At 41.2% G+C, this 13,417-nt stretch overlaps 1 protein-coding gene across 1 annotated transcript; it reads left to right on the top strand.

Moving 5' to 3' along the window:
* The first annotated feature begins 1,108 nt into the window (after positions 1–1,108).
* TTA1 (class I heat shock protein, putative (DUF1423)) lies at positions 1,109–3,903 on the top strand. The gene is made up of 2 exons (XM_089609090.1): positions 1,109–3,084; positions 3,184–3,903. The coding sequence occupies exons 1-2, from the start codon at positions 1,359–1,361 to the stop codon at positions 3,750–3,752; spliced, it is 2,295 nt and encodes a 764-aa protein (XP_089465216.1). The 5' UTR covers positions 1,109–1,358; the 3' UTR covers positions 3,753–3,903.
* The last annotated feature ends 9,514 nt before the right edge of the window (positions 3,904–13,417 follow it).

Below are 13,417 nucleotides of genomic sequence, written 5' to 3'. Positions count from 1 at the left end.
ACAAGATGGATGCATATATACATCTGAGAAATAATCGGTCGTTTTCAAAAGTATCTAGATCGCATAAAAATATCACCACCATCCTCTAATCACCGTCAAAATCCTGACGATGTCGCTCCAGTTAGAGCCACTCCAGAGCTCGCTCACTCCACAACGAAGAAGCCGATCGTCCGTTGTTGTGACGACCCACAACGTTGGGTAGGTTTTATGTTTTCTTGAATCTTTTAAAGGATGTTTTTTTTTTTTTTTTTTACTATTCTTTAAACAGACTTAAACATATGGTGAATTAGACTAAACATTATAAAAAAGACGAGAATATTAAATGAAGAAAGAGAAATTCATTTAAAAAATAAATATAAGTGTGATTATATGATATGTTAAAGTTATAACAGTTGTAGCATATTGAGTGGATCGTTAGATCACGCACACTATAATTGTTCAGGCTGAATAGCCTCCCTCTTAATTTTTTTTTATAAAGAGTTAGGAAAATAACTAACCCAACATATTCTTTATATTATTAATGCAAATTGCACCGAAAAAAAACACAGCACATTGCTTTAAAGTCAATGCTATTTTTTTTTCTTTCTGGCCGGAACCCTATCCAATTAAAAATATCCAACCCAATGCAATATATATATATATATATATATATATATATATATATATATATATATATAGTTCTTTTGTGCAAATATACTTTTATAAAAAAAGAGAGCTTCTATTTAAAATGCTAAATGAGTTTTACGGCATCAAATTCAATCAAACGTGTATGAGAAGTTCTGTTTTCTTCCTAAAAGAACGATAATTTTTATGGATACAATCAATTTAAACAATTTCAAATATAGAACATAAATTGATTCCAAGTTTATAGTGATAGAACCTTTATAGAGAAATATTCGAAATAACACTTTAATTCGTTCGAGCACATATAAATATTTAACAATATGGAAAACAAAAATTTAAGTCTGCAGTCTCAAAAAAAAAAAAAAAAAATTAAGTCTGCACAAATAAGTTACATATAATATTTACCAAATTAAAAATTAGAAGTCCCACTTGTCCAACTCCAACCAAGCCTCATTTAATAGAATGTACAAAGTCTAAACCCGAAAGAATAATCAAATCAAGCCGTTGTTTCTCTCTCTCGTGTAAAAAAAAAAAACCAGTTACTTATTTGACCCAAAGCAGAGCCGTTAAAGAAGAAAGCTCCGGAGAAAACGCCCACGTTATTCCCTAGTATTTACGTAACTACCCCTCGGCATCCTTCCTCTCCCTTTCCCGTCTCTCCTTCTGAAATTTCCTCTCTTCCTCTCTCATCGCACAGACTTTGACTTTCTCTTTCTCTCTCTCTCTCTCTCGCCATGGACGAGAGCTCTCAAAGCAAGCTGACGCGTCGTTTCGCCGACCGGAATAACGACAACGGCCGAGAAGAGAAGCTTGGGTTGTTCCCCGAGAAGGGAATCGATTTCCTGAGGAAATCGGAGGCGAACGGACTCGGCAACGGAAAGAGATTCGGAAACCCTAGCTCGCAAGAGCTGACTCTGAGCTATCTGTGCGAAAACAGCAACGGCTCAGCCAAACACGAGTATCTGGAGAAAGACTTTTCAGGGAAAAGCCCCTTCGATGGGAGCTACAAGGGCAAGGAAGTCTTGGTCGAGAACTCGGCGAGCCACGGCGACGAGAAGTGGGTCGAGAGGGACTTTCTCAACCTCAACAACTCTTCGTCGAAGCGAGAGATCGATCGCGACGACAACGACGGAGAAGAGGAGAGCAACAGAGAGAAAAGGCCTAAGCTTTCGGAGGCTCTCAGTCTCTCTCTCGCTTTGCCCGAGGTATCTCTCTCCCTCACTGCCTCGAACGCCCTTCAAACCACCATCACCACCAACAACAACAACAACAACAACAACAACAATCTAGGAGACATCAAACCGAGCCGAAGCGTACAGTCTCTGACCTACAACTCGAACGATTACACGGCGGCTTCTCTCTCCCACTCGTACTCTCACCCCTTCTCCCACAACCCGAGTTGCTCTCTGACCCGGAACTCCACGGAGAATTTCGACGATCAGATATGGAATTGCGGCGAAGGCACAAATGGGTCGGTCCACAGCCGGTTCAAGCCGGTGGGAGAAGGGCTGGTCGGCCTCTACTCGCTCATGCAAGGCAGTAACAACAAAAGAGACAGCGGCGAGAACAGCCTCTCGTTCTACCCTTGCGAGCTGCCCGCCCGGCCCGCGAGCAACAGCGCCGCGACCCAGTCGGGGTCGGAGAGAAAGAGGGCCTCCAAACCCGAGAGGCTGTTGAGAGAGATGGTGAGCGAGTCGATCCCGGCGATGGCCCAGACCATCCAGGAGCTGTCGGAGGAGACGATCGCGTTCACGAAAGAGCACCTCCGAAGCCTCATCGCCGGGAAAAAAGAGGAGCTCCGCAGCCTCCAGTCCCGGCTGGAGAGGCGGGCGGACCTCACGAAGGAGAGCCTGTCCAAGTGCCAGAAGGATCAGCTGGAGATCCTGGTGGCCGTGAAAACGGGCCTCCCGAGCTTCGTGGGCACCAAGAACCGCCTCGCCGCGGCGGAGCTGGTCGAGGTGTTCCTGAACCAGCGGTGCCGCAACGTGAATTGCAAGAGCGCCTTGCCCGTGGACGACTGCGACTGCAAGCTCTGCTCGGGCAGCGGGGGCGGGTTCTGCAGCGCCTGCATGTGCCCCGTCTGCCTCAGCTTCGACTGCGCCTCCAACACCTGCAGCTGGGTCGGCTGCGACGTCTGCTCCCACTGGTGCCACGCCGCCTGCGCCCTCCAGCGCGGCCTCATCCGCCCGGGCCCCGCCGAGACCCGCTTCCACTGCCTCGGCTGCGGCCACGCCTCCGAGATGTTCGGCTTCGTCAAGGAGGTCTTCCTCTGCTGCGCCAAGGATTGGGCCCCCGACACCCTCCTCAACGAGCTCGACTGCGTCACCAACATCTTCAAGGACAGCCAGGATCTCAAAGGGAAACACTTGCATAGCAAGGCCGCCGAGATCATCCTACACCTCCGAACCAAGTCCATGACTCCTAAAGACGCGTCCAAACTCATCGCTCACTTCTTCACCTGTATGTGCCTCTCTGTCTCTTGTCTGATGATTATCCTATCCTGTGAAATCATCTGCCCCTGACTCTCTGACTGTATTTTCTTTTCTTTTCCCTGTGAAGACGCTGATGGTTTATCGGAATACGCCTCGAAAGACTTGGTCACCGCAGGCCAAGCGAACCAAAGGAAAGACTCGGCCCAGGCTGCCCCGCAGCAGCCCCTCTCTCTCCCTTCCAAGTACGTGCTGTCTTCGACCCTGCAACCCCGCGACATGCTTCCGAGCGACCTCCGACCGAGCGACCTCAAGCCGTCCCCCGTGGCGAGTTCCGGCGAGGACTTCCGGTTCGGGCAGAAGCCCGGCAGCGACAGCTTCGAGAGCCTCGAGGGGATCGTCCGGGTCAAGGAGGCGGAGGCGATGATGTTCCAGACGAAAGCCGACGAGGCGCTGAGGGAGGCCGAGGAGTACCACAGGATGATCCGAGCCACGACGGAGAAGCTGGAGGCCGATTATGCTGAGAGGCTCAACAAGCTCCGGCTCCAAGAGACTGAGGATCGCCGGAGGAAGAAGCTTGACGAGCTCAAGATGTTGGAGAACTCCCACTGCGACTACTACAACATGAAGATGAGGATGCAGGGTGAGATTGCCGGCTTGTTGGAGAGAATGGAAGCCACCAAGAAGCAATGGGTTTGATTTTTTGTGCTACATTTCATTCAAGAAATCATTTAATTTGTTAATCTTTCTTTCTCTTTGATTAATTAACTGATTGCGTTAATTTGTGTGTAGTTTTTTTTGGTAATGTTACTGATGGTGATCTAAGCTAAAATTTTTGTTTTCTTTTATTTATTTGACCTTCAAATCTGTTTTCTTAAAGCTAGTAAAACAACAAGATAGTTTGTCGCGGACAGTCGACTTCTGTGGAGTGGTTGTGTGATATTTAGTATATAGGAATATATACCAAAATTTAATTCCATAGGATTGTATATAGACTTTCCAAAAATTATTGATTCTCTGAAGTCGGTTCAAAATTCAATCGGTCTCCGTTTTGTACTATTCTGTTAGAAAATTATTGGCATTACGAGTATAATTGATATATGTTTCCATTACTATCTTGCTTACATTGACAGTAGTCAACGGATTGTTAGATTAGTGAGAAGATTCACCTTGAACATTCAATCCTGAGTCTGACCACCAGGACCAAGGAGGTTGAAACCTGGAGGTGATCATCAATAACCATCACTTGCGAGCATTGATTACTTTTGCTTGATGTGTGATCATCCAACAAGGAGAATCCCGAGTTCTAGAGGCTTTCCAATGAGTTAGAGAAAACTCGAGTGGAGTTGGGCGTGACTCGTACCCAATGGGATACGGCTCTCGACGAGGTGACTAGGCTGGATGAGGAACTTGCTTCTGAACGCGCGGCGTCACTGAGCGCCACGCGTTCAGAGAAGATCTTTAGCGGCGAGGCACAAGACCTTCAGAGGCAGCTGTCCAACCGTACAAATGAGCTAGAGATCGTGCAGGGGCAGCTTCTGACTAGTCAGTCAGATGGAGTAAGGGCGGAGCGGGAGAGGGACTCCCTTGCGACGGATGTTAACCTGATTTCCTTTGAGAAGGCGGAAGCGGAGTAGCTCTCCCGTTTTTTTAGCGTTTCCGTCGAGATACATGCTCGTAGGCCGTGACCAGGTTATTGTTAAGGCCTCTATATAATGGCTGACACCCAAGAGGATGGCCGAGACCCCTTAAGCTATGGAGCGGACAGGTCCTCTTGGGCCGAGACATGCAAAGAAACGTCGGTCGGAGCCTACTGGCCGAGGCCTCCTAAAGCTCTGGCCTAGTCCTTGGTCGAGTGAGCCCTTTGGGCCGAATTTTAATGATTTCTAATGGGCCTAGGAACTCCAGTCAACAGCGCGCGGGGTATGGGCGTGGCGCCCCTGTCTCTGGGCGCGGCACACGCTGATCCGGCGCATCGCGCCCTTTGTCAAGTGGCGCTCGCTTTTTTGTGGTTCGTTTGTCTTTGTGGGCCCAATTTCGGTCTCACTTGAACTTGGCCCAAAACGCTCCTTTTTTATCTGATAACCAATGAGAGCCTTGTCTTTTCTAATGTCAAGAATGACTTGATGACATGTCTGATTTTCTCTTTGATGGAAAATTGACAAACAATAGGAACTAACGTGACGAAGATCAAGGGCCACACCGCAAAGAAGTCCACCTGAATGGGATCTCACGGCAAGCAGCTCACCTGAGGCGCACCAACATTCGACAAGCCTCACGCTCCTACTCCGAAGAAAGAACCGAGTCGTCGTGCCAATCCATTTACGATCAATTAGCACCCGGAGAGGAAGTTGCAGAACACATAGATGAGTTCGATCCCCGAGACGTATGTCCCACAATGCAGACCTCAGATAATAAATCAATGCGCAGTGGGATATCCCGATGAGTCAAGCAACTCCATAACCTCGCATGAACACAACCCCGACTGCCGCAAACCCATTCTCATACCACACCAATAGGCCGAGCCTCAAACGAAAGAGGATGTGCGAACCGAGATGCCCCATCACCTCCTCAAGATATAGAGACTTGACCATGATAGCCCACAGAGTGAAGGACGAGATCCGAGAACTAAGGGCGGCGCGAACCCATACACCAGTTGTGAAGAGCTTGATCGATGGCGCCACCTCTCTGTTCACAGTTGATATACTTACGGAGGACGTAGGAGGCAAGTTCCAACTGCCAACAACACTTACGTGCGATGGAAGACTGATCCACTTTACGACATCATCCAGTATCAATCAGTAATAAAGATGAAGAGACATACTTCCACCGCCATGTACCAAGTGAAGAGACGTACTTCCACCGCCATGTGCCAAGCGTTCTGCCTCACCCTTATCGGGACAACTTTCGAATAATTTCACACTAGGAAAAGGTTCTATCCAATCATTCGAAGACATCAAAGTAATATCTCTCACAAGATTCGCAGCCTCTCGAGTAAGCGACTACATGAACCAGGCCCAAGACTTTTGAAGCTCGAAGCTGGTGATTTGAAGGAGAGGTGTGTTGAGGGGATCTTGGCCTTGCATCTAGATTCTTTTGTTGCCCTTCTATCGAACTCTAATGCAGATTTCTTCAGGGCGGTGATTGGCAACGCTCGAAAGGTACGTTTTCCTTATAACTTGTGTTATCGTGATTTCTCGCTCCAATTGTGTTTAGTGAATGTCTTTGCCATCCTTTAGGGACTAGTCGAGAGTCAAAGAGAGTTGATCACATATCTTCAACAACATGTCTTTTTTGATGGATCGCCTAAGGGGGAGTTGGAGAAGGCTTTGGCCGATGCAAAGGTAGCTCGAGAGGAGACCAAGTCGGCTTTCCGCGGGGAGCTATTACTCGTCCCTGGAGTTGGCCAAGGTGGTCACCGAGGAAGAGAAGCTTTGCACGAACTCGACATCAGCAAGTGTGAGGCAACTCAACTCTCCAAGGAGCTCGAGGCGGAGAAACCAGTGACACGTCTCGGTCTCCAGGCGAGGAAGTCTTTCTGTGGGGAGGCTCGAGATCTACATTAGAAGCTCTCTGCGTCTATAGCTAACGTGGATTTAGTGCGTTGTCTCCTTGCCACCAGCGAGGAGGCTTGTCCTGAGGCGGATCGTGCTCGAGCCAAAGCCAAAGAGGAGTTGGGTGTGGTCACTCAAAAGTTGACGACCTCAGAACGGATTGCCTTTGTTATTATTTTCATGCTTATTATTTCTACGCCTTTGTTCTTACGTACATTCTGTGTTTTAGAGTAAATTATTTTCTACATAAACGAAGATTCAGAATCCCAAGACAATCATTTAGCCCATATAATCCTTAAATAAATCGGATTTTATTAACAAAATTTGTGATTGTTGACTTCGATGAAAATCACGTCAACATATATCTAGAGCAAACTCTAGAGTCACAACTCAATATGTCTCAAAACCAAACATCAGTAGTCTTTTTAACACTCAATACTTGGTTTCGATTATTTTTCGATCCTTAATAACCAAATTTAAACAAACTCGGAAAATGTCTTATAAGTTTTGCATGTCTGCATTAGGCTCCTCATTCGTTGTGACTTATTTCAGGTACGAATAAATGAATATTTTAACATTATATATTAATTCAACATAATTAAACAAGAGTCTAAATCATTAAAAAAAAAAAAAAAAAAAAAAATTGAGTCATTTTGTCTACTTATGGCTTAAATCCCAACAAATGGTGACATGGGTAGCAGCATGGTGCAGTATGAATCGTTGTTGGCATTTGCGTGGTGTAGGTCGTCATTAGTGTTCCGACGTGAGTCTTTCCCTAACGTGCTGGTTTGGTGCTGATGATATAGTGATGTCTGAGTTTGGCGATGCAACATTAATTATCATCTCTTGCGATATTGTTTGTGTTAAAGTTAATACTGTGGTTCGGCCGATGATTGGCGTGAGCAAAGTTACCATGGCAGTGGAATTCTCGTGGACGCTGCTAAGTCTTTGTCCCTTAGGCTCTGGCTGCAAAATGGCCATAGTATCGACATCCTATATTTTTTTTTTTTAATGTTTTAAAGTTTAATAGCGGTTTATTTTGTGAAGTTATGCTATTTTTTTTTATTGGATTAAACTGCTTTCCACTATCTCGGCATGGAAGTATTGTTGGATAATTGTCTATGCATGTTGAAGAAATGTTTTCTTTATAGTCAACAAACAACGATTCTTTTTTTTTTATCTCTCTATCAGCCAATGTAGTTATTTGAAAAGACCCCAATAAATGGCCAAAATGTACTGTCTATTCTCTTTACCTGTGTCAGAAGTGTGTATACATAGAGTGAGCACTTGTATCTTGTTTGACCTAATTGTGTTATGTCTTATAATTAATAGGTTTTATAAGCAGTCCTACAAGTATTTTATCGATATTCTAATAGAATGGTGCGTAAAACTGGAAGAAAGCAAAAAAAAAAAAAAAAAAAAAAAAAAAAAAAATGGGCTTCAGTTTTTTTTTTTTTTTTTTTCTTTAGATGATATGTTATTTTTCTCGAAGTCTTGGAGGAGGGATAAAGTGTATCCTGAAATCATTGTACTTCGAAGAAATAATTAAATTTTGGGATGTGCGACGTAAGTCTTTGTGCTATGATTGTAGCACTTTTGTTTCTTTAATACGATGTATATAATCTGTATCCCACTCTTTGTGGATCATTAGGTTCATTGACGAATGCCATCAATTGGCATGGAGTATCTGCGATTTTATCTCTAAAAAAAAGTTTATTCTTGATTCTGAAGCAATATATCTTCCATGTTGTAAAGATAAATTAATTTATCCAAAGTCAAATTCAGTATGGGTGAATTTGACTTACATAGAACCAGCCAAACATTTTATAGATTGGATATTAAATTAAAGACTAATGAGCTCTAAGGAAATACTAAACCCACTCTAAGATGAATGAGTTAAGATATTAAAGCTAGATTTTCTAGAATCCAACTTTATTTTCTCATGGATCTATTATTAGAGAAAGTGAATACTTAAATTTTAAATATATAGTTTCGTATTGATAATTTTCTATATCTATGATGCAAAAGTTAATATTTTATCATTTAATTTAATCTTTTAAATTTCAAAATCAACTACAAAATTGTTTAATTCATATATTTTTATCTCTAACTGCATTAATTTATAACATAGTAATTCACTTAAATTTACTACTATTATGATATGAATAATTGAATCAAACATTATTTATATTTTAACTGAGCTTATTTTAAATGTTAGGAAATATAATCAGATCAAGAGATATAAATCACACAAGCTAAATGCATGTTAGCTAATAAATCAATTTAAAATTAACTTATTTAGATTATAACTGAAGCATATTAATAAAAAAAAAATAATAAAATAGGAATATTTAATTTTTATGTTAAGAATGAAGTATTTGGGGAGATAAAACATTGTGTTTAATTTGATGGACACTAGATTTGGGGTGTAAGGCTTCCTCTCTCAAACCATAAATTTTAAAATACAATAATTTGTACTGCAAAATATAGCAGGTAAATCTTCCCGTGGTTTCTCGCGAGGTAGTTATCCATGATATCGATGTGGGGAGTGGTGTAGAATGATGCTCCTGAGTCGAGTATCCAAGATTCGATCGAGCTGTCCACCGTTAGCAGCAATGCACCTGCTAAGTCTTTAGTGGCAGCGTAGGCACCATCTTTCTCCTCCAATTGGTGCCTTACCGTACTTTCTTATATGGCCCGTCTTTCCACATTTCCAGTATTCAAATGTCGTTTGAGCTTGGATTGACTTCTATTCCGCAACTTTGACTTGCTTCTGAAATTCCGATTCTAGTTTCTGTCGTGGTTTCTACGCCTATTCTTCACGTGTAAAGCTGAGCTTGATGCGACCTAACCAGAGTCTATCATTCGCATCTCTTCATCAAGGATGTGATCTCGCACATCCTTGAACTCCAGTTTGGAACTCCCAACCGAATTGCTCACTGCCACCCTCATAGGCTACCAGCTATTCGGTAGGGATGCGAGCATAATTAGGGCTCGCACTTCGTCGTCGAATTTGATTTCAACCGATGACAATCGTATTGAATTCGTTTACGTGCGTCGCTAATCCAGCGTCTTCGTCCATCTTCAGGTGGAATAGCTTCTTCATGAGAAACACCTTGTTATTCACCAAAGGTTTCTTGTACATGTCGGATAGAAATTTCATCATCCCCGCGGTGGTATTCTCCTTCACCACATTGTGAGCAACGTTCTTCGACAACGTCAATCGAATGACTCCCAAAACTTGTCTGTCGAGAAGGTCCACTTTACTTCGTCTATCTTATCTGGCTTCGTGCTTAGGGGTTGGTGAGGATTTATGCCGTACAGGTAGTCATCGATATGCATTCTCCAGAACGCGTAATCGGTCCCATCGAATTTTTCGATTTCGTGTGCTCCGCCTTCTTCGTCTCCCATCGTTTTCTGAATCACAAAACTCAACCTGTGATACCAGTTGTTAGAATTCGATCCTCAAATCCGAACTAAAATCATAAAACGAATAATACACAAAAAAAAAAAATAATAACAGCCACATATTTATAGCGGTTCACTTTCAATGCGAAAGCTAATCCACTTTACCGCTGCAGGTTCTCACTAAATCAAAATTCGAGAGAAAATGTGTTTACAACTCTCTTGCCCTCTACAAAAGCAATCGGTGCACATGGTATTTATAAAGAAAACGTTAGGGCTAACAAACAGATATAAAATTCTCAAAATACCCTCCACTAATAAACTTTACAATAGAATTAGGCTTCACACACCAACATCTAGCTCTCCTACCATCTGGAGCACATGTCTTAATTAAGCTTTTTTCTTAATTATTATATATTTGCACTAAAATTTTAACATATGAATTTCAAATGTGCCACACTCCCTTTTAACAAACTAGCTTAAATTGAATTAGTGAAGCTACTTTAAGTTTTATAAAAGCAAAAAAAAAATATTTATTGATAGGGCCTTTTAACAATATCGCCACAAAACGTAAAGTTGCAAATAACTAATATTTCAATTTTTTTTAAATAGCCATGTAGTTGCGTGATAACATTTTCAGTGTAATTTTTTTTTTCAAATGTAGCCATACTTTTCCTATAGTTTGTGTTAATACGATTTCTCGGGTAACATTTGCGGGACTCGTGTCGGGGTGCGAGCTTGCGACATGTCTCGATCTTGTGTTGTCGGAGTCACGTTTCCTCGGTTCTTAAAAAGGATCGTGACGACTTGATATCTTCCTGAGAGTCCTTCGAATTAGAGAATATCTTCTCGTTGCCTTCGTGGTTGTTCTTGTTGGATTCTTCGTCTTCTATTCGCTGTCTTTGTTGGGTAATCAGATCTTCAATGCTTCTCTTTTTGTTTTTCGTCGAGTCGGATCATCGGTCTTTTCTTATGAGTTGAGAGAGGATATTGAGTCGAGAGAATGACCTAGGTTGAGAGAGGATTTTGAGTCGAGAGAATGACCTCTGAATTGAGAGAGGATTCTGAGTCGAGAATGAGTTCTGAGTTGAGCTATTTATAGAGTATTAATCTCGACGCTTGTCGCTTGGCGCTCGTCGCTCGTCGCTTGTCGCTTGTCCCTTGTCGGTTGTCGATTGTCGCTTGTCGCTTGACGCTTGGCGCTTGGTTTTAGTCAAGCATATTTTTAGCCCGTTTGACTAAATTGTCCTTTTATATTTTAACGTCGTTTTAGCAATTGAGATGTCGTTTTTACCATAAGAAAAAGGGTTATTAAGTTATATTGCCACACGGATATAGTGGATTGAGATATAGCCCACATTTGGTTAATTTCTTGTAAATAACCAAGTAAACTTATTAATAGATTAATAAAAGCCTTATTTAACACAACCAAACATATATTTTAGGTAGTTAATAGGCTGCCACGTATGCAAGTTGGCTATTTACAAATTATTTACCAACGGTTGGCTAATTTACAATTCCTATAGTTTAGGTGGCTTACGTAGCCAATTTTTTGTAAGAAAAATGACGGTATAACAGTTTGATTTCCTATTCAGATGCACGACTCTGGGTTTAAGATACAAAATCAAATGTTTTGGATTGATTCAATTAATCTTAGTTAGTTGATTCCTTTCCTAATTAGTAGGGATGAGTCGTTCTCTCATTATTTTCGTTAATTATTCTTTTAATTTTTGTTTCAAATCCTTCTGTTTTGTTTCAATGTTTTTTAGTTCATAACTAGTTTTTTGTTTGTAACCGATTAGCATATTTACCATGTTTATTTTGTGAATATTATGTATAGTATAAAGATGGCGTTTCTATCCCTTTTTTTTTTTGTCGGAACTAGTTAGTTTTACCTTTGAAAATATATGTTTATAATCCTTCATAATTTTATTAAACGTTTCTCAATTTGTTTAAAGATTAGGATGTTAATAAGTATGTTGCTTTCCTCGTGTTGCTTAACAACCAAGCTTTTTCTTCCTACTTCTTTGGTTCATATTTATAGTAATAGCAAAAAAGAAAATATTCAAAGTAATTAATTAGTCTTACTGGTTAGATATAAAATATGTATTATGAACATAGAAACATAAACTTATTTGATACTAGTTAATAGTTGTAAATAGTCGTTAATATGCATTATGAACATAAAAACGCATAAAAATGAAGAACGAAAATGTAAACTGAATTTATTTATAACATTTAATTTATGTAAATAGTCATTAATATGCATCACGTACATACGACACATAAAAATGAAGAACGAAAAAATGTAAACAGATTTGATTCATGACAGTTGGTAGTTGTAAATAGTTGTTAATATGTATTACGAATATATGAAAGCTAAACACCCGAAGAAATAAAACATTAAAGGATTTGATTGACAATAGTTATTAGTTGTATGTAGTAAAATATTTGGATTACAAACATTAAACGCAAAGAAAATGAAGAAAATAATTGTAAACGCGTGAACATATATAAAATTTTGTGAAATTTGTTGTAACTAGCTAAGTTTTTCATTCTTATTGGGGGAATAACTCAAGTTTCATTTTATTAAGCAAATAGCCCATATTTTCGGCTCAGACCATAATGCTCTTGTTAAATTCGCGAATTGGTTAATTTAATTAACCTACTGGAGCGAGTTAGGTTAATTAATTAACTTATTGGTTGAGTATTAGTTTAGGTATTGATTTTTTTGTGAGTAAATTTAATTTACTAAATGATTGAATTCGAATTAGGTTAATTAATTGAATGCTTTGAATATCAATTGACTTAAGTTATGATTTTTGTAAATTTTTTGTGAATTTCAAATCCTTCACGAATCAGTTAATTAATTAATCTAACTCACCCTAGTAGGTTAATTAAATTAACCGATTCGCGAATTTACAAAGTGCCTCTCCTCAATCTCATCCATCGCCGCCGATTTCCTCCCTGCCGCCGATTCCTCTCCCCCCGCCGATTTTCGAGTCAATCTGGTTCGTTCCGGTGAGGTCGAACATCGTTGCCGCCGGAGCTCGACGGAATCGACGCCGTCTATGGCGGATCTTGACGGCGTCTATGACGGATCTTGCCGGCGACGTGTTAGGGATCAGCAACGAGGATGGACGACGATCGGCGACGACGCGGCGGCGTGAAATGGATCGGCGGCGATCGGCGGCGTGAAGTGGATCGGTGGCGTGAAATGGACGAAGACGAGAACGAGTTTAGGTTTAGGTTTTGGAAAAATTGAGTTTTGCTCTTATATATGAGGGTAATTTAGGTAGTGAAATATTAATTAGGCTATTCAATTAATTTATTCAAACTTGGGCTATTCTCCTAATATTGGTGAGTTGATTGGGCTATTATTTTCACTCTCCCTAAAATTTTAAA

Source organism: Urtica dioica, chromosome 3, assembly GCF_054948205.1.
Source record: "Urtica dioica subsp. dioica isolate 48M chromosome 3, U.dioica_male_clone48M_v1_H2, whole genome shotgun sequence".
NCBI lineage: Eukaryota > Viridiplantae > Streptophyta > Magnoliopsida > Rosales > Urticaceae > Urtica > Urtica dioica.
The sequence above is the reverse complement of the archived record's forward strand: the minus strand, read 5'-3'. Positions and strand labels throughout refer to the sequence as shown.

Excerpts from the sequence above, each read along its gene's own strand:
- TTA1 (XM_089609090.1), top strand. The coding sequence starts at position 1,359 with ATGGACGAGAGCTCTCAAAGCAAGCTGACGCGTCGTTTCGCCGACCGG. Across the intron at positions 3,085-3,183 it reads CATCGCTCACTTCTTCACCT|ACGCTGATGGTTTATCGGAA; the intron begins GTATGTGCCTCT and ends TTCCCTGTGAAG.